The following is a 21,811-nucleotide window of genomic DNA, read 5'->3' on the forward strand; positions in this document are numbered from 1 at the left end:
CGTTGTGAGACTCATGGTCAGGTCACCCAGAACCATAGTCAGATCATCGGGAGTTAACTGCATTGCTATGAGTTTAAGAAATGAAAACTCAAAACAGCTATCCCTTTATCAACCAGAAATCCTAGGAGTCCTGTCTCAGGGTAAGTGTTCCTGCTGCAGACCCTGAAGAACGCAAGCACGATTATAAACAACTGTAGTATTGCAGGTCAGCTGATCGGCAAGAGGACCCTTGTCACTGCAGCAGGTCAAATCACAGGGGTTTGAGAGAGAGCTAATAGTTAGTGACTGTCATACAAGCCACCCTGCCTTCCCCTGGCTACTGACTGAGGCCATTGCCCCAGGGTCCAGCCGCCAAGGTTGGTGGACTCAGCCAGGTTCCTGAAAGAGCTGCAAAGGGTGAGAGTCCTCCCTTCCTCCTTTCCTTCCTTCCGTCCTTCCTTCCTCCAATAAATATCGATCAAGCATCTAGTCTGAGCCACACACAATTCCAGGCACTAGGGATAAAGCATTGAATAAAAGAGACAAGATTCCGGCCCTCACATAGTGTTAGTGCTATAAAGAAAAGAAAGGGGAGAAGGTGGTCAGGGAGGGCCTCTCTGAGGAGGCGGCAGTTGAGCTGAGACCTGAATGAAGAGGAGGAGCTGGCCATGGAAGATCTGGGGGAAGAGGTTACCAGGCAGAAACACTGGAGGGGCAAGACTCTGCAAAAGGAATGACTTTGGTATGACTGGGAACAGAAAGGCCACCAATGAGGATGGCACTTGGGAGCAAGAGGGCAAGTGGAAAGAGGTGGCAGGTGCCTGGCAGGTGGACCTTGCAGGCCATGTGGAGTACCTGTGTTTTATTTCAGGTGCAGTGAGAAGCCGCTGAGGGCTGTCAGTAGGAGTGAAGATTTCAGAGAGGCAGCGGGATCCAAGAGTCTGGGGCTAATGCCCAGTGATTTCTCCCGGCCCCTCTGAGATCATGGTGTCTTCTGACTGATAAAAGGACAAAGGCCGAGTGTTGGGGTCTCCTTCCTTCCTCCTAGCCCAGGGCTGTGGAGGCGAAGCTAAGCAGGGCCTCTAAACCCATACCCTCTTGCAGTAGCCAGGGTCACAGGCCTCCGGACTTCCTGCCCGTCCCAAGAAAGTCCTTAGAGACCACCTCAGTCAGGCACACGCGGAAGGCTACTTCCCCAAGTCTCAGCTAATAAAGGGACTGGATGATCCCCCAGGGCTCACTGGGGGCAGCAGGGCCCCTGACCACCTGCTCCAGCCAAGCGGGCCCCGCCTGACCGGCCTCCCCCTTCCCCTCTTGGCCACAAGCCTCTTTTGTGCTTGCTCCCTGGGGCTCCATCTCTCTGCAGGGGTCACGGGGCACCACTGACCCCATCCCTCTGCCGGCGTGCCCGACTGGTAATTGAAAATACCAGAATTCCCTGAAGACCAACTTACAGGGAAATCTGACACCCCAGGGTGGGCTGCCATCAGCAGGAGGGATAGGAGAACATCCAGCTGTTCCCTTTTCTCCGCTGTTAATCCCCCTGGATTCCAGGAGAAAGGCCAGCCCCGCTTGGCGCCCCCTGACCCGCCTTGATCATCTTCCCAGCAATGCCGCCTCCTTGCCACACCCAGGGATACGGGGCTTACGGGATCAGAGCCACGTTAGCTGCCTGTAACCCAAGCCTGCCAGCTAAGTCCCCCAAGCCCGGACCCCCATGGCCATGTGGGACCTGCCTCCACCAACAGCTGAGCTCCCGGAGCCGGGGCGGGCCGGGTGGGTGGTAGGTAAGGTGAGTCAGCAAGAGCTTGGTTGAGTTCGTTTTGCAGCAACAGGATGCAGTCTGGACCAGGGTGTCCTCAGAGGCCCTCTGAGGTCCACTGGTTTCCAGACCTCCCGGGTCAGCCTGCATCAGCCAGAGAGCCACCAGAGGGGAAGGGATATGTTGGACCCAAGTAGGCCTGGGCTCAAATCCCAGCTGCATTGCCTGCCACTTGTGTGACTTCGGCCAAGTTACTTCACACCTTGGTGCCTCTGTTTCCTCCTCTGTAGTGGAGTCGATATGAGGGTTAATGAGTTAACCGATGCAAAGCATTTGGAAAAGTACCTAGTGAAGAGTGAACAAGGAAGTGTGAGGGGTTAGCTGTGAACCTTTTTTTCTTTTTTTTTTTTTTTTTGCTGGACATCATTGGGCATCCAGGGGTTGTGAAGATGGCAAGCTTGATGTTAGCTTGTGTTTTAGCTAAGGAGCAGTTTCCCTCCATGGCTCCCTAGTGCCTCAGACCAGGGCGAGCTCCTAAGCCCGGAGGTCTGGCCCCCACCTGCCTCTGCCCTGCGCCTCTCTCAGAACTACTGTACCACCGCTTCAAGACCATTTACCTGAGCCCGATGGCCCTGGAGGAATAGCGTAGCCTGGGCAGATGAGAGGGGCAGTCTTGGGCAGAAGCCATGCTGTGAGAAGCAGCATGGTGAGTAGAAAATATACTAGACCAGCTGGCCTGGGCGCTGGTCCCGGCCCCACCTCCACCTGCTGGGTGACCTTGGACAGACAAGTCACTCCCCTTCTCTGGCTCTGAATCCACTACTCCCCAGAGCGGGGTCCACAGGCCGGCAGCATCAGCAGCACCTGGGAGCTTGTCAGAACTGCAGATGCTCAGGCCCCGCCCCAGACCTGTGAAATCAGAACCTCTGGGAGGCAGCACCCAGCAGGGCGTCTTCACAAATCTCCTTATGTCCCTCCGGTTTGAAGAAAAGTGCCGTAACCCACAGGGACACATCCTCTCACTTATCTTCATTGCTAGGAGGCGAAACTGAGGGAAAGACAGGAGGGGAGGAGCAATGCCCTTTCTTGGGGTTGGATCACCTTGGCCAAATCCCGCTGGGCCAAGGCGCTCCAGCCCGCAGCGGGCACTCAGTGAGGGAAACGAATAGGCTTTCTCCCATGAGAGCATGAGCCCCCGGAAGGCAAGGACCCTCAACAGCCCTCTCTTGAGTCCCAGCATCATGTCGCCACCATAGTGACTGTGAATTGAAATCTTTTTCCCCAGCGTGACTGAGATGTTATGGGCATGTAACATGTGTTAAGTTTAAGGTGTACAATGTGATGTTTTAATACATACATATATTGCAAAATGATCACCACAATAAGGTTAGTTAACACCTCCATAACCTCACATAATTACCATTTTTTGTATGCTGGTAACATTTAGATCTATCCTCTGAACTTTCAAATATACAATACTGTATTGTTCATTATAGTCACCATGCTGCGCATTATCTGGCCAGAACTTAGTTGTCTTGTAGCTGGGAGTTTGTACTCTTTGACCAACGTCTCCCCATCTCCCCCTTTTCCCCAGAGGCCACTGTCCCTGGCAGGGCAAGAAACCGAGATGAGAGTCAAGCAGCCCTCCCTCGAGGTGCAGAAGGAATAGAGGCTTGTCAGGGATGCCTGGACTAGGGTACAAGTCCTTTTTGCAGGGGTTGCCACCCTGTCTGGGTGTCCTAGGCCAATTTTCCACAGCTCCTTGGAGTGCTATAGGGAATCCTGGACCTGTTCGGGCCCACACTGGACCCTGGGCTGATCCAACTCCAGGCCAAGGGCTATGTGGGAAGGACAGATAGGGAGCGTTTGAGCTGCAAGGCCTCAGATCTGGTGCAGAGGAGGAAGTCCTGGTGTTGGGGGCGGTGGTGGGGAGCTGGGGCTGGGGGGTGGCAATTACCTAAAATCACAGAGGCAGCAGCAGCAGGCTAGAGAGCAGAGCCTAGGTCTTCTGGCTGACAGACTATTCCCTCCACCCTGGGGATGAAGGGATACAAACAGAGTAAGAAGCAGGTGTTGGCAGGATTTGGTGGGAAGAAGAGTCAGCCTCAGCCTGCGGCACCCCTGTGTTGGCCAAGACAGGGCATCTGCGGGCATCTGCTTATCACAGACCTGCCCAGGAGCCAAGAGAGGCTGCAGGAGGCGCGCCCTTCGCTCTGGTGAGCCCTCAGTCCCTCCTGCGATCATGAAAACCTCCAGCTCAGAGAGGCGAGGAGTTTACCCCTGGCCTTCCCTAGGGAGGGACTGAGTCAGGAGTCCATCCCTGGCCACTCCGACTCTTGGGATGAACACTGCTCTGGACAGCCATGGACCTGGGTTCAAATCCTCCCACCCCAACTGACAGGCTGTGCGATCTCTGGAAGCCCCTTGCCCCCCTGAGCTTCGGTGTCTTCACCAGTCACTGGGGCTAATGCTGCCCCCTCATCAACAGTCGGCTCAGGAAGCACGTGTGTAAAGGCCCAGGGCCATGCCTGACACATAGTAGGTGCTTCGTGTAGATTTGTTCCGTTTGAACAGAAGGTAAAAAACACAGGCCAGGGTATAATATGAAGGCAGGAATCAAGGGAAGGGCCGCATGCCGTGAACTCATTGTGTGATTTCAGGCAGCTCACAACCCCTCTCTGGACCTGTTTCCATAGCTGTAACGTGAAGAGATGGGACTAAATGTTTTCTCTTCCAGCACTAAACACAGCCTCCCCTGACTTCTTGTTTCCTTCATCTAACCACCCTCCGTGAGGCCACGAGCAGCACCAGAGGAGGGATGAATTAATTGATTTGATTGAGATAAAATTCACATAACATACAATTAAACCATTTTAATATGTACAATTCAGTGGCATTTACTACATTCACAATGTTATGCAATTATTACTTCTATCTGGTGCCAAAACATTTTCATTCCTGCAGAAGAAAAAGCCCCACACCCAACAGTCCCCATTCCCCTCTCCCCACGACCCCGGCAACTACCAATGTTGATTGTCTCTATCAGTTATTCTGAACACTTCATGTAAATGGGATCGTATATGTGACCTTTTGTGTCTTTAACTTAGCTTAGTTTTGAGGCTCATCCACATGGTAGCATTTTTCAGTACTTCATTCTTTTTATGGTTAATATACCATTATATGTGCATATCACCTTTTCTTTATCCATTCATCCATTGATGGACTTCCGGGTTGTTCCCACCTTTTGGCTATTGTGAATAGTGCTGCTACAAACATTTGTGTACAAATATTTGAGTACGAAACAAAAAAAAAATATTTGTTTTCAGTTCTTTGGGGTATGTAATTAGGAGTGGAATTGCTGAATCATACTGTAAGTCTATGTTTAACTTCTTAGGGAACCACCAAACTATTTTCCATAGTACCCGTGAATTCATTTTTATATATTTATTTTTGGGGGGTCAGTTTTATTCACTGCTGTATCCCTGGCACATAGTTGAAGGAATGAATTAATCTCCCATCTTCTCTGCTTCCCTCTCCCAGACCCCCATCACCATGTCTAGGGGCTTGATGTCCCCTGGTCCAGTAGACCATAAGCTCCAAGAAAGAATGATTGACATTTCCCCCATTCCACTCGGGACCAGGCCAGAGAAGGGGCCCAGGGCATCTCTCTCGACTCGATGAGGCTTGAGTTTCTGCAGAGGTGGCCTGAGGTGTCTATAATCTGAAGGTGCCCCCTGAGAGCAGCACCTCCGGCCCTGCAAGAGTCCCTCTGCACCCTCTCGGTGTCCCAGGCTCTGTGGCCGTGGCTAGGTGCCTCCCATCTCTGGTTCCATAGCTCTCTCTGGGTACCTCTAAGGTCAGGCCAGAAGCTGCACCCTCTCATGCCCATCCTGACCTCTGACCTCTCTTCCAGCTCCATCGGCTGTGTCCATCATGCACCAGGTGAGCCGCACCGTGGACAGCATCACCCTGTCGTGGTCCCAGCCCGACCAGCCCAACGGCGTCATCCTGGACTATGAGCTGCAGTACTATGAGAAGGTACCTGTGCTTCTGGCGCTCCCCCTGCCCCCACCTCCCTGATGGCCCCTCCGAGGCTGGGGCCTGGGGTCCTACCATCTGGCAAGATGAGTCTCACTGGTGAAGCAAAATGAGCACTGGCCTCAGAGTCAGGCCACCTGGCTCGAGTTCTGGCTTCACTCCTTCCCACCTGTGGGACCTCGGGCAGGTGCCTTGGCCTCTCTGAGCCTTGCTGGATCCGGCCAGCAATGTCGGTAAACTGCAATGGTCACAGCCCTTTCCCAACCAAGATCCCTTCATCTTGCCTTCAATGGACCTGATGTTCTTTTAAAAACTGGCTTTCAAAAAAGCTGCATTTATTAAGCAATAATTGGTCATTCACCCATTCTGAAATAGAGATTTAAAACTGCTTGAGAGAGCTTCTGTACCGGGTGAGAGAACGGAGCTTCCTCCCGTGTGCTCTGATTCCAGCTAAAACACTTGTTTTCATGTGCTTGAGTGCCCTTTGTATGGGAAGAGAGTGGTTTCTCTTTGAGCTTTTAAATCAGACCCTTATGACTGCCTTCAAGGACCTCTAAGAGCCAGGGACCCAGGGTTGGAAGCCACCAGTATAGTACAAAGAACATTGGACTAGGAGTACGAAGCCATAGGTTCAAACCCAAGCTCCATCCATACAAGTTGTGTGACCTTGGGAAGGCATCTTCCTCTCTCCGAGCCCCCGTGTCCTCCTGTGTGAAGGGCAAATGAGACCACCTCTCACATGGGGGCTGTGGGGGTCAAGAAGAAAAAGCAGGTATTGTGCCCAGCACAAGGCCTGGCCCTTGTGAGTTTGCTCCCCCTCCCTCCCTCTTCTTCCCTGCCTGCCGCATGGTGTGCAAGCTACAAAACGTAAGGCCAGGTGAGCTCGGCACATCTGAATGCGGGGCCTGCACAGTCCAGGGTCTAGGAGTAGACAGAGCAGCTAGACATCAGAGACCCGGGAAACTCTCTTTTGACTAGTGACTTTTCTTACCTGCTCCCTGAGGCACCAAACAGCCACAGAGGCTGCAGGAAAAGTTTTCACTGGGCACCCCTTCAAACTAAGGTGTAAATGACTATGGGAAGTGCTTTAGTTGAGGCCAAGCCCACTGTGAACCAGAAATGGATGGAAAGAGTCTCCCTAATGGCTGAGAGGAAGAGAGGTGGAGACAGTTCCAGCCAGCCCTGCTGGAGCCCTGCCTTCTGAGGCCCCACCCAGCCCTTCCACTCCACTAGCTGGTGAGCCTCAGGGCTTCATCAAGTACCTCTCCAGCCTCATCCAGCTGGTTTGTGACTGTTTCCTTGTGCATCCCCTCCTCTTGGCAATGCATTCTGAGAGGCCAGGGACCACATCTATCCCCTTCACCACCTTCTCTCCAGCACCCTGGGCCTGGCGCCAGGGAGACACTTGAAAAATGTTGGTTGAATGAATAAGTGATGAACCCCTTCCCATGGCCTGTTCTCGGAGGGTGGAGACCTTGTCTTGTCTTTGTTTTGTCCCCAATCTGGCACACCACAGGTGCCGGAGAGGTGTTGCTGGATAACCTGAGCCGGGATGACGGGAGGGACATAGCTCCAGGCCCAGGAAGCTCCAGGTCCTGCAGGAGCCAACATGTCCACTCCCTCTGGGGAGGACAGCTTAACAATTCAGAATTCAAAATGGAAAAAAAAAAAAAAACTAATTAAGAAGCTTTATGATTAAATGAAACTAAAAGTGTTTGTCCCCAAAGACAAGAGCGGAAATGAGGAATCCCGGTGCGTGTCCCTGCCTACGACCCATTTCCTACCGAGACGGGAGGGGCTGGGGAGGCTGGCTGAGGTGTGAACTGGGAAGCAGCTCGGTCCAACTTTCTGCTGCTGTCCTGGCGTCCCCAAGCCTATGCCAGGGGGGGTAGGACCAGCGGGCCCTGCAGCTGCCATGCTCACCTTTCCTGAGCTCACCTTTCATGAGCACTCGCTATGTGCTAAGCACATCATGTCCATTGTTTCATTCATCCTTGCAATACTGCCATTCACCCCTCTGGACAGGAGGGGAAACTAAGGCACAGAGAAGTTGTATAACTTATCCAAGAGCACCCAGCTGCTAACTGGCAGAGCAAGGATTTGGACCTCTGCGCTTGCTCTTCACCTGGCTCATCCCAGTTTTCTCTGGGATGCTTCTGGGTTGACCTTTAAAAGGTGGGCAGGACCAGGTTCTGGTGGAGGATTTTAGGCATAAATGGCAAGAGAGGGGCAGGCCTGAAGTATGGCTGTGATGAGACGCGACCCTGCTTCTATCACCCACCGTCCTGGGGTCTGGGATATAGAAAGAGACAGCTTGGCATCTGCCAGCGAGGACATGGACACTGGTCCATTCAACATTCACTGTCGCCAGCTTCGGGCTGGGCCTTGAGCTGGGTGCCCAGGAACCCTGAGAGTAACCAGACATGCCTGGAGGCCTTCCCTTCACAGTCTAGAGGATAAAACAGGCTCAGACGCAAATAGCCATTAGACATGATGTGATGCAAGCCACAGAACAGCCAGCAAAGGTCCCATAGGGACACCGAGGAGGGACCCATAATCCTAGCATGGGTGAGAGGAAGTCTTCATCCAGGTGATATTTGATCTGAGCCTTGAAAGATGCTAGGAGTTCACCAAACAGGTGACGAGAGCAGGGTCATTCCAGCTTTCAAAAACAACCTGTGCAAAGCCCCTGGGGCAGGAATGTGCTGGCTGCACTGAGGGCACAAAGAAGAGGACTGTGGCAGAAGCCACGTGGACAAGGGAGAGATCGGTAGAGGAGGAGTCTGGAGCGGGAGGCAGGGCCTACTTTGTAGGCCTTCCAGGCCTTTGGAGTCTGGATTCAATTTGAAGTATGGTGGGAAGCCATCGGAAGGCTCTGGAAGGATGCGATTTGACTTAGATTAAAGATTCCTAAAGCTTGCTATGTAGCGAATAGACTACAAGGAATCCCGGGGACACAGGCAGAAACTGTACAGGGCTCTCAAGGGACACCACGTGAGAAATGAAGGTGGCATGGAGTTGGAGAGCAGGCAGCAGAGATGGTGAGAAGCTGACAGATTCAGACAGTATTTTGAAACTCAAGAGACCAGGAAAGTGTGATGGACTGCTCCCAGTAAATGGCGGTGATTCCTCCTGTGGCAGATGTGGGTTTGTGATTTGCAGGTGTATGTGTGGTACTTGCCAGGGGTTGGGAAGGTGTAGCCAAGAACAGACAAGAGAGTTTGCAGGGGGAAAACAGAAGTGGAAGGGTAGAATCTAGGAGAATGGCAAGATTTAATGACAGAGTGGATGGCAGTGTTGGAGGGGATCCCAGCAGAGGTGTAGGAGAACCAGTTTCTGTCCCTGACCTCTCAGGCGAGGCCCGTGCCATTCCAGCCACCACCCCTACCTTCCTGGGTCAACCCCGCCCGCCATTGGGGAGGGACAGCCAGACTGCGAGTGGCGAGATGTATTTCTGACAAGTCCACAGCCTGCTCTTACCTAACACTTCAGAACCCTCCTGGGTGCCTGCAATTGATTTCATTAATGAATGCTCCAGATCTTCCCAGGTAGAAAAGTTAGCTACGGAGCCCTGCAGTCCCATGTGGGCCCCACCCCCGCCTCCTTTCCTACTCTTCCTTTCCTTCTTTAGAAAGGGCGCTCTTGGAGCGGGCTCTCCGTTTGGCCTCTCCCCAGCTTCGCTGGGATTTCCCAGCCTCCCCGGAGCCCAGAGCTGACAACCACTTTGCTGGAAGTCTTCTGGAGGCCGCTGATGAATGGTGTTAGCCAGACCAGGGCTGGCCTTTTCCATCCGTTGCAGCATCCTGGGGGAGGTGGCCTCCTTTGGCAGCTGCCCCAAATCGCAAGAGTTCGCGCTCCCTTTGGCTCCCCAAGACTTCGAGAAGACTCCATTTGTGAGGCCACTTAGGGCAGATGGGCCCTTGTAGGCCACGTCATTTTATGTGTTTATTCAACAGAAATTTCTACTTGGCAGAAGTGAAGGAAAAGGACATTCCAGGCAGAGGGAGCAAAGGTTGGGGGAGGACGGGGTGAAGGAAAAGTCCAGGCTGCATTCCCGTTCTTGCCTAGTATCCGTGGAGCAGCATCTGCATGGAGAGGTTCGTTCACTCATGCATTCACTCGTGCATTCATTCGCCCATTTAATGAATGCTGGGGATGATGACAATGACGGTGAGAGCTGACATTTATCAAGTCCTTATGTGTGCCAGAGACTATGCTAAAAGCTTGACCCATTTTTTTCCTGTTTAATCTCCACAACCACCCTGTGGGGCACCTGCTGCTGTTATCCTACTTTAGAGATGAAAAAACTGAGGCTCACAGGGCTTAAGAAATCACCCAGTGCCTCACTGGCCCTTAGTCTCTGGGTAAGGACTCAAACCGGGGACTAGTAGATTTTGTACTAAATTTCTTACGCTTAACCTATTGATGCTTAATCCTTATTCAGATAAGGGTACCATAGAGACAAGGGGGAAAGGAAAGAGAATTGATGGCTGTAGAGCAGCTACTTTGTGTCAGGCACTACCTGGTCAAGTTTTATCTTCACAACAACCTTGAGCAGTCAGGAAAATGAAGGGTCTTTCCCAAAGCAAGCGAGGGGAAGAACTGGCTTCCATTGCCCCTGCTCAGTTCTGTGCCCCACTTTAAAAATGTATCCACTCGGGTTGGTTCTTCATTATCGAGGCACTTATGCTGCTGGCAGTTACCTCCCATTTCCCTCGTATGATCGGGAACTCAAAACTTCCAGCCTAAGTGGGAACTCACCCAGTCTTCAGCATCCATCCCCTGTGCAAGCCTTAGCAGATCCCATGTTGGATGGCGGCACTTAGTGGCCAAGCCTGGTACTGCATCCTGGGTTCGTAGATTTTTGAATAGTCTAATGTTCCTTTATGTCAGTAGTTAGTGAGTCCCTACTGTGTGCTGAACCAGAAATGAATGAGACAAGGTCCCTGCCCTCAGGGAACCCACGGTCCTTAGATAAGACACATGTATATCAGAACAACGGGTGGACCTGCAGCCTCTGCCTAGGGCATCTGGGAAGTCTTCCCAGCAAAGGAGATACTTGTGCTGAGTCTTGAACGATGAGCCAGGAACTGACAGGCAGATGAGGAGAGGGTATTTCAGATGGCGCAACAGCACTTGCCAAGGCTCAGAGGCTCCAGGGAAGGAAGGGTTGCCAAATAAAATATATGACGTCAGGGTTACATTTGAGTTTTCAAAAATGTATTTTTAGTATAAGTATATACCAAAGATTGTATGGGAAATATTTACGCCAAAAATTATTTATCTGAAATTCAGATTTAGCTGAGCATCCTATGTTTTTATTTGATAAATCTGACAGCCCTACCAGGGAAAGGGGAAGCAGTTGCATGTGGCTAGAGCTAGAGCAGGGGTCCCCAACCCCCGGGCTGCAGAGCAGTACTGGTCTGTGGCCTGTTAGGAACCGGGCCACAGAACAGGAGGTGAGTGGTGGGCGAGCAAGGGAAGCTTCATCTGTATTTGCATCACCGTCTTAGCTCCACCTCAGATCATCAAATTTTTATAGGAGCACTGGTCCCTGGTGCCAAAAAGATTGGGGACTGCTGGCCTAGAGGACATTAGGGGTGTGGCAGGAGATACTGACAAAGGGTGGGTCATGAAGGGTCTGGATGTCAGGTTAAGGAGTATGGCCTTCACCCCACGGGTGCTGGGGAAGGCCTCTGCGTGTTGGACCCTGTGGTCCATACAAGGGAACAAAACACAGCCCTTCCCTCAGTTTACAGTCAAGGGAGTGGGAAGAACCAGAGCCCAGGGCAAGAGAATATAACAGAACCCCTCTCCTTTGGTACCCACACCTACTGTGTGCTAAACCAGAAATGAATGAGACAAGGTCCCTGCCCTCAGGGAACCCACGGTCCTTAGATAAGACACATGTATATCAGAACAACGAGTGGACCTGCAGCCTCTTAAGCTCTGCTCCAGGGCTCAGAGGAAAGGAGGCACACCTGCCTGGAGGCCCCTGGAAGAGGAGGCAGGTGACCCGTCTCAGGAAAAGAGACTTCCTGTCTCTGCCGCCTCCTGGTATGAGGCCCGGGGAGGAGGAACTTGCCGGTCAGCCCCTCCTCACCCCCGTATCCCAAGCTCTTTCTCACCTCCTTGCCTTTGTATGGCTGCTCCTTGCCAGGAATGCCCTCCCCCTTCTTTGCCTGGGTGACTTCTATTTGTTCTTTAAGATTCCATCCCAGTTCCCCTCTCTCTCCAGAGATCTTTCCTTGACTTCACGGGATATCCCCCACCCAGGCCAAGTCACACGCCCCTCATCTCACTGTGTTTACTCTAGCCCTGTAAGCATTTGATACATATTAACTAACTTGATTCTCTAAACATCTCTTAAGGTAGCTATTATTATTATAACCCCCATTCTACAGATGAAGAAAAGGAAGCATAGGGAAGTTAAGAAACTTGTCCACGGTCACCAAGCAATAGAGTCAGGATTTGAACCTGCGAAATTTGGCTTCAGTTCGTGATCTTAACCTACATTATAATTACATTATTACAGTGTAGTTGTACAATTATATAATAACATTGTAGTTTCAATTATCTGCAACAACACTCCCCACACTGAATTTGCTTCAGGAGAGTTTTCATACCTGACAGGTACACGATTGGCATGTACAATCATGTGTACATTTCTCTGCTTAAAGGGTTATAGCTTTTCATCAACTTCTCAAAGGATTTTGTGGTCCTCAAAGGGTTAAGATAGCCACACCATTTGCTTTTTTGAACTGAGGTCTCCAAGGCCAGGGCCTGGGCTTTAATCTCTGTAGGTCCCCAGTGCCCAGCGCAGGGCCTGGTGCAAAGACGGTATTTGGGGAAGGTTTGCTGGGTACCTGAGAGATGCCTGAATGAGCATCAACTAGGCTGGTGAACATCTGCATCCAACTCAGCCACATCTCCACTCCTACTGCAGCAGTTGGTTCTTTGTCCATCCCAGACTCCTTGGGTCACCCTACGCAGTGCTCAAGAGGTCAGAATTGGTGTTCTGCATCTCTCAAAGGAGGGAACATCAGGCCCTGGGTACCAAAAGACATGGACATTAGGGGTGGCTCCTGCATGGTTCTGAGTCCCAAAATAGCCATCAACTGATACATGTGATCTTGAGCATCATTTTCTCTTTCTAGACCTTCATTCTTGCTTGTCTCTAGTGTGCTAAGGCTGATCGGGGATCCTTCCACCTAACCTGTCAAGGCATGGGGCGGGGAGTGGGATGCAGAAGTGAACAAGGTGGACCCTCTCCCTGCTGTCGCCAAGAATTCACAATCTAGACCTAAGGGTCTACACACAGTGATCACTCGGTATATGTGTATTTGTCAGCTGTTGTTGAGATGATGCTGCAAAACAAACAATCCCAAAAATCAAATGACCTATAAGAAGTGGCTATTTTTCCTACTTATAGGTTTGTGTCTGTAGGTCATCTGAGGTGGCCTTGTTTCATTCTAGGAAGTAGGTATTTTCCACATGTTTCTCATTCTGGAATCAACTGTTAATCAGGTTAAGCCCCCAACAGGCAGATGTCAGAATCACAAGAGGCCAAGCCAAATCAACAGGCCACATGTAAAGCCCCTGCCTGAATCATGTCCAATGGCCAAAGCAAGTCACGTGGATGGAGAAACATACTCTGCCTTCTTTTGTGGGAAGAGTTGCAGAATCACATGCAAAAGGTGCGGGTGTGTGATTCTGTTACCAGGAAGGAGGGAGTGAAGACTTAGGAACCACAGATGTTTCTCCAGTGGCCAGACCCGCCCAAGAGGCAGGAGTGGTCAGTGGGCTCCGGGCCCATTGTGGGCAACAACCTCTCTAACTGTCTTCTCTGTTCCTCGGCAGGAGCTCAGTGAGTACAACGCCACAGCCATAAAAAGCCCCACCAACACGGTCACTGTGCAGGGCCTCAAAGCCGGCGCCATCTATGTCTTCCAGGTGCGGGCACGCACCGTGGCAGGCTACGGGCGCTACAGCGGCAAGATGTACTTCCAGACCATGACAGAAGGTAAGCAGTGTCCAGAGGGCAGGAGGAGGGCAGCAACTCCACAAACAGAACAGACTCCAGGGCCGCCATTCCTACACGGTGCCTCTGTGCAAATTTAAAAAGGCACCCCTTCTTCTAGATATCAGCTCTTCCTCCTCCTGGTTGGGAACCTTTGTGCGCTGTACAAACTGCACAACCCTATATATAGGTGCTGTATCTGTGGCCTGTAAAGAATATGGACTCCTCTGTTACCATCATGTTGGCCAGGCTACTTCCTTTCCCAGGACTCCTGGGAGCTCAGCCCTAATTTGCAGAGTCACTCTGAGCAATTCACTCCCATTCTCTGGTCCCAAATGTTCTCATCTATAAAATGAAAGCATCGTATTCCATCTAAGAGAGCAAACCTATTTTATCCATACGCTACTCCAATGATTTGCAGTTGAATCGAGAATTCTGAAGCCACATCTGAGTCCAGCAGGAAGAAGTGCTGGGATGGATTAGTAGTGTCTCCCCTGGGCAAGAGAATGGGAGGTTTCAGCCCCTGTGCTGTGTGGCTCCCAGTCTGAGACCACATGGTCTCTAAGCACCCGTCCTTCTCTAATAATCTTTGATGGGCAGCATAAAGAGTATGGGCTCTGATGCTAAGCTCCAGGACAGCTTTACTTATGACCAGGCTCCAGCATCTCTCCTTAGCATCTGCTTTACCCAGGCCTTGGCCTTGGCCTTGGCCTGGTTGAACATTTCAGAGGCTCCTGGACCCATGCATTCTTATCCATTATCCTTCTATATGGCTCCACCATCTCTTCCAGCACTCACCCCCTCTGTAAAATCCCGCTTCCTCAAAGCCAGCATTTTTTACCTCCCTAAGCCCTCTTGCTGATTGGATGAGTGTTACTGACCTGGGGGCCGGGGGACTGTCCCAAGATTCTGTCTTTATTAATTCATCAAATGTGTTTTGGTGCTAAGGACCCAGAACTGACCTGGTCCCTGACTTGGACAAGCTCCTGTCTGGTCATGGAAGCAAATTAGAAATAGTAATAAAATTGCAAATGACAATGGCATTGATGACACTGAGAACGTACCAAGTGTTTTCCAAGAGCCAGGACAATGCTGAGTGCATCTTATGTATTATCTCATTGAAGCCCACAGCCTCGGGTCAAACAGACCTGGTTCCAGTGCTGGCTGTGGCCGCTTTCTAACTGTTGGACCTCAAGCAAGTCATGAGCTCGCTAAGCTTCCGCTTCCTCATCTGTGAAGCGGGGTAATCATACGCAGTGCATCGCAGGGCTGTTCTGAGAGTCAAACAAGACACGTAACGTACTCAGCACAGTGACTGACACCTAAAACAGTAACAATAATGCTTAATATGTACACAGTGCTCACTATTGCCACATGTTGTTCTAAGTGTTTTACACAACAGTCCTCTGAGATGGGGACTATGTATGATTGTCCCCGCTTTACAGATAAGGAAACTGAGCCACAGAGAGGTAAGACTTGACAGATAGGGAGTGGCACTGTCAGGACGCACACCCAGGGAGTCTGGCCTCAGAGTCTGTGCTTACGACTGCCTCTCCACACGTGTCAGCTTATCGTTGTTGCTGGCTTTCATATCAACATTGACATGCAGGTATCATACCCATTTTATAGATAAGAAGCCGAGGGTTAGAGCAGTTCATGGACTTGTCCGAGGAGGTTACTTCTGAGCAGGTGACAGCCAGTTCTCCACCTGAGCATGTAACAGGTGTCAGGAGCGGGAATAAAGCCTGGGGATCCCAGGAGACCCCGCGGGACGGGGACGCGCGTTAGGTCTCCGGAACCGAGCTGAGAACACTGCGCTGTGCCTTCTCCCTAGCCGAGTACCAGACGAGCATCCAGGAGAAGCTGCCACTCATCGTCGGCTCCTCGGCGGCTGGCCTAGTCTTCCTCATTGCTGTGGTTGTCATCGCCATCGTGTGTAACAGGTGGGTGGGTGTCCCCCAGCCCCTCCAGGCCTGGCTGTGCATCCATCCAGCCATTCCTGAACCGTGTTTGTGAACAGAGGAGGCACTCCCATCAGTACTGGGGACAGGGAGAGGCTTCGGTCACCCTGGGTACCCTCACGTGGCCTCCTACCACCTAAATGGCCTTCATCAGCAGCCCATCCCTTTGGGTTAGCTGTTGCCCTTGACCGGTCGGCCCACTAGTCCAAGACATTGAGACACTAATACTTCAGCATGAGGAATGTCTCAGAACAGTGGGCGGGACTGCAGGATGCTAGGAGCTAAGGGGATGCAGAAGGAATACAGGCCGCCCTACTTGCTGCATGAGTTGAGGCCCCTTCATGAATAGGCCCATGAACAATGTGTCAGATGGGAGGTTGAGGAGCTCAGGTAAGGCCCCCTGGAGAGACACAGAAAGGGCACCCCAAGTGGCTGGCACAGCATGCGCAAAGGCAGGAGGTGGGCCAGTTCCCTGAGTTATGCTGGGCATAATGCAAAGAGATACTTTCTTCTTCCTTAAAGAGTTCCATACTTTAGCATGGACTGTCATAAGGTCAGATGGACGGGAGCTCCTGAGGTGTCTGGGGCCAGAGAAGATGACTTTAATCTTTGAAAGGGGCTGGGCTGGAGGGAGGACAGAGGAATAGTGAGCCTGGAGCTGTGGTGGGAGAGGTGAGAAGGGATGGGTGGAGCAAGGAAGGGTGAGGCTGCCGGGCAAGGGGCAGGCGGTGAGGCCTCTGCAGGGGTGTGGTGTCAAGGGCCGGGCCACCCTCTCCCTATCACCTGCTGTGGCTCCCAGCTCCCCGGGTGCCTCCAGGTGGCTCCAGCCCTTTGCTCTCGTTCCAGAAGACGGGGCTTTGAGCGTGCCGACTCGGAGTACACGGACAAGCTGCAGCACTACACCAGTGGCCACAGTACGTACGCCCCGTGGGCCCTTCCTTCACTGGCAGTTCCCTAGCACCTCCTCCAGCCTGCTCTCGCCGCCTCCTGCCTTGCTGCAGTGAGACCGAACGTCAGGGTGTTGTTCCCTGCGCGTGCCCAGCTCACGTGCTGTTCCCTCTGCCCGGAGCGCTCGCCCCCGCTTCTCCCTACCCGTGAACTCACTCTCCCTCAGACCCTCTGAGAAGGCTTCCTTAAGCCCCACCCCACCCCGGATTCGGGGCCCTCCTCCGTGCTTGCATAGCGTCCCATACCTGCCCACCTGTGATAGCCCTTCCCTTGTCTCTCCGACATTATACTGGGAGTGCCCGGAGACCTGTCCCCAGCCCCGGCACATTGCCCGTGCATAGCAGACACTAGAAACATATTTGTAAAATAGATACGGAAGCTGAATGAGGTGATAGGGACCCCAGGCTCTGGCCTGGGAGGTGACAGAGAAGAGAGGTGAGCGGCCCCCTGTCACTTCTCGGCGACTCCTCTGATGGCCACATTCCCCCCAACCATGCCTCCACTTCCTCCACTGTCCCATCTTACCTTAGGCCAGGGCTGGGGGCACATGTGCCACACACACCCAGAGCAGGTGTCCCCTCCTGAAGGGCCCAGCAGACAGAAAAGCAAAGCATAGATTTCTTGATTTCTTTCCATCTGTCCCCGACAGAACCGACAAGGGGAGACTGGGGGGGGAAGAACCTTAGGCCTCACTTCGGCTTACCCGCCAAATAGGAATTCCTAGTGGGTCCAATATGGGTTCTCAAACTGTGCTCAGTGGAGTACCCTATGACCCCACAGATGGCCACTGGGTACAGCGGGCCATCAGCATGTCCGTCATGTGTCATGTGTTTGTCGTGGCCTCCCGCGTATGCCAAGTATCGTTATAGGTACTGGGACACATAAGTAAACAAACCAAATATCCCTGCCCTGGTGCAATTTATATCCATGCGGGAGGGACAGAGGATTTAAAAAATAAAAAATAAAAATAACCTGTAACGAGTAAAGCATGTGGCATATTAGAAGATGAAGGTGCTATGGGAAAAAAGGCAGAGTGGAACAGGGCGACGGACTAGGAACTGTGAGGGTCAGTGCTGCGTTTTTAAAGAGAGGAGTTAGGATGGGCCTCGCTGAGAGGGTTTCATCTGAACAAAGATACAAAGCAGCTGGGGGAGTGAGCCGTGCAGCAGTGCCTGAGGGAAGAGCGTCCCAGGCAGTGGGAACAGGCTGTGCAAAGGCCCTGAGGCTGGAGTGTGCCTGGCAGGTTTCAGAAACAGCCAAGAGGCCAGTGTGACTGTCGCAGAGGGAAGGGGCAGGAAGGGCAGGTATGAGGGACCAAACATGCAGTTTCTTGTCTACTGTAGTAGGTCGTTGGTTTTTATTCGGAGTGAAATTGGCAGTCTCTAGAAGGTCTGAGCAAAAGACTGACATGCTCTGAGATACAGTTCTGACAGGACTTCTCTGGCTGCTGTGAAGGGAATGAACTTAAGGGGCTGGAGTGTGCCAGGCAAGGACAGAAGGAGAGAGACCCATAAGGTGGCTGTTGGAAAAATCCAGGGACGAGATAATGGTGGCCAGACCAGGGTGGCAGAGGTGGAGGTCATGGGAAGCGGTTGGGTTCTGACACATTTTGAAGATAGAGCCACTAGATTTGCTGCAGGATTGGATGCGGGCAAGAGCAAAGTCAGGGAATTCTAAATATTAAGCCTCTGGGTAAAATTCAATTTGAACCAAAAGTTCCTGGGCTTAACAATCATTTTAGACATAAATGTAAAAATGATTAAACCATTAAAATTTCCAGAAGACACTTTACGTGGATGGAAAAAGACTTTCTGAGAATAATAGCAAGGAAAGATTACAAGAAAAAGGCAGATGAATTTAACTACACAGAAATAAAAATCACCTGTACATTAAAAATCAAAGTCATAAATAACATATTATGTTCTCCTGTGCCCCATGTAATAAAATCATGATCAGAGATGTAGCTAAACACACTGAGTGTTCTATGTGCCAAGAATTGTTTTAATACTTTGCATGTACCTATTCATTTAATCCTTTCAACTGCCCACCTTGAGTATGAGGTTACACAGCTGCTCAGGACAGGAGCTGGGGTACGAACCCAGGGTATCTGGCCCCAGGGCGCACACTCTTAGCCATACTGTGCTGTCCGTACCCCACCGAGCTAGAAGAATAAGACAGACTCACACACGCTGTCACCTGGCGTCATTTGGGAGCATCACTATTTAGAGAGTGAGTCAGAAACAAGGAAACAGGTGACGGCAGAGATTTCTCTTAAAAATAGACCCCAAGATTTGTTCATAGGTTAACACATCCTAAAGCTCAAGCTCCTTACTCTCTGCATCTGAACAGGACTCCGATTTTTAAAAAAGCACTGCTAGCCCTGGGACTCCATATCCACCAGCAGCCTGGGGCAGCCAGGACAGAGGAGGAAGCTGAGGCCAGGAGATGTGTGTGACTGGCTCAGAGTTTTCCATCATTTAGCAGGTGCTGAATGAGTACGAAGGTCTGCGATGCCTGGATGCGGAGCCACAAGGACTGACATGGTTTCTCATTCCTGCTCTTCCACTGGCCAGCCAGCTGACCTTAGGGAAGTCATAGAACCTGAGTCTTGATATCTTAATATGAGAAGTAGCAGGAATGATACTTCTTTTACAGAGTTGTGAGAATTAAATAAGTTAACGGATATTAAAGCACTGTGTAATAGTATTTAATAATAGCCAACTCTTCGTTTTAACAGATGACAATTATTCAGTGCTTTCTTTTTGCCGACTACTCTACTAAGCCCTTTAAAAATAAATTCTCTTTAATCCTCATGAGGTAGGTACTGTTTATTTCTGACCATTATTACTGGCAGATCCAGAACGCAAACTCAGGTTTCGGAATACCTGGTTCCTCCTTCCTCATCCTGAATTTCTCATTTGGGTTCAGGATGGCCATTGGTGGGCCTGACAGTCATAAATCATCTAAACAAGAGCCTAGTATTTTCTGAAGACTCTGCCTGCCAAGGTCTTCACCCAACCATTTCAGCAGACATCACCCCTGGGAGCCAGGCCTTGTGCAAGGCTGTGGCCACTAGGCTCACCTTCGACTCCAAGACACAGGTTGGGGAAGCACCAGAAGACACTAGTAGCCTGACCGTTACAAGTGTAGACTCTCCAGCCATGTGACCTGATTCAAACCTCACTTCTGCCATCTATTAGCTGTGTCCCTGTCCCTTTGGGCAGGTCATTTAACCTTTCTTATGCCATAGTTTCTTCATCTAAAATAGGGGGACAGTATTAGGTTGGACTAAATGAAATGGCCCTTTTTGTAGGTCGGCAACAGTCAAATAGTGACAATTTTAGAAGGCTCATCTTAATGATAGTTGCCTGGTAGTGTTGCTAGGAGGATTAATCAGGTCAGTACCAATTAAGTGCTTAGAACAGGGCCTGGTGCCTAGGAATCCACACTGAACAGTGAGCCAGTAATGCTACCAATGGTGAGGTGAAAGCAAAGGGTCACAGAAGCAGGATGGCTTCGCTCAGTGCCGTGCATTCGATAAGTGTTTATTAAGCACCTGGTGCATACCACCTTCATGTATGTTCTCCAGAGAAAATGGTCTAGAGCGAGGGCTCATGACTTGGGGTTCACACACCCCCTCCCAGAGCTTCAAGGGCCTGTGAACATTCAAAAATTATATGCTGCGTACGGGAGAGCTCACGCACATGAATTCATCAGATTCTCGAAGGCATTCATGACCCCATACAGATGGGGAAAGAAAAGGGCACATTGGTAAGCGAGGCTATCATCCTTTCAGTAAGCATTTACTGAGCACCCTCTGTATGCCAGGCCCTGGGATTTAGTATGAACAGAACAGACACAGCCTCCATCCCCCTGGAGGAGAGAGGGTAAAGCAAGCCCTCCCAAGCAGCGAAGTGTTCCAGAAAGCAGGGGGGAGGGAGAGTTGGCCTGTGGGCATGTGTGTCTGGGAGCCCCGATACGAGGCAGGAAAGCCATATAGACATCAGGGCTGTAGGGGTGGGTGTGGAGACAGGGCTGTGGGAGCCTAACGAGAAAGCATGGGTCTCCACTGGAGGGATCCGGGCAGGCTTCACACAGGAGATGGCATCTGATCGGGACACAGAGCAGAGAAGGCACGAAGGCAAGAAATTATGAGCTGCTGCCCATCAGGGAGACACTGGAATGCCAGGTGAAGGCATTTGCCTCTGTCCTGTAAGCGATAAAGAGCCCTCCTGACCAATATTTGTTGGCCAGCTCCTGGGGACGGCATCTGATCGGTTGGCAGTGCGCAAGTAGGCTTTGAGATCATGCTGTGCTTCTCCTTAGCTCCCTGAGCTGACCCATGCCTGTCCTCTCTCCCTGGCTGGCTCTGCGGAAAAGGTTACCCCCAGTTCTGTTGGGAGGGAGGCTAGAAGTCAGTCCCTGAGACCCACAGGCCGGGCACTGAGTCTGAGCAAGAAAGGGAGCCTCTCTGGGGAGCTGATGCGCCCAACGCGGAGGAGAGCTGACTTGGGAAAGAAGGAGTCATGACCGAATACTCCAGGTGGAATTGGCATGGACCAGATCTGGTTAGAGTTCATCCAGGAGGCTAAGCATGATGATTAAGAGTACTGGCCCTTGGCTCAAGTCTGACAGACCTGGGTTCAAATCCTGGCAGTGCCATTTGCTAGTTGTGTGGCCTTGGGCAGTTGACTTACCCCTCTGAGCTGAGCTACAGTTTCCTCATAAGCGAAATGAGAATAATGATCCCTTCCTCCAAGACTTGTTGGGCAGATGAGATAATGCATATCAAGAGCCTGGCACAATGTCGGGCACAGACAAAGGGCTCAGTAAGTGGCAGCTGCTATTCTTCTTCTTCTTCTATCTCTGTCATCTGGATTCTGTTCGGCTTTACAGACATCGAGTGTCTGTTGTGTACAGAGCTTTGTGCAGTGTGCCAGGGGAGGGAGGAATGAGAAAAGATCATGTGACCACCCCCTCCCAGGCTCCCACAGTCGAGGATGGTGGCTCTTAGCCTCTTGATGGGGTGGGTCTCAGGCTCCTCTGAGACTGCCAAAAGTTTTAATCCTATAGCCAAACAAAAAACATGCATATGTGTGTATG

The 21,811-nt window shown here is 51.3% G+C and overlaps 1 protein-coding gene across 1 annotated transcript in view; it reads left to right on the forward strand.

The window, feature by feature from the left end:
- Positions 1-21,811, forward strand: part of EPHB2 (EPH receptor B2) — a 176,339-nt gene that overhangs the window by 144,399 nt on the left and 10,129 nt on the right. Inside the window, 4 exon segments of the mRNA XM_016149297.2 lie at positions 5,655-5,779; positions 13,640-13,802; positions 15,634-15,742; positions 16,607-16,674. Of these exon segments, the coding sequence (XP_016004783.2) occupies positions 5,655-5,779; positions 13,640-13,802; positions 15,634-15,742; positions 16,607-16,674 (465 nt within the window).

This window comes from Rousettus aegyptiacus, unplaced genomic scaffold (genome assembly GCF_014176215.1).
Source record: "Rousettus aegyptiacus isolate mRouAeg1 unplaced genomic scaffold, mRouAeg1.p scaffold_m13_p_1, whole genome shotgun sequence".
NCBI lineage: Eukaryota > Metazoa > Chordata > Mammalia > Chiroptera > Pteropodidae > Rousettus > Rousettus aegyptiacus.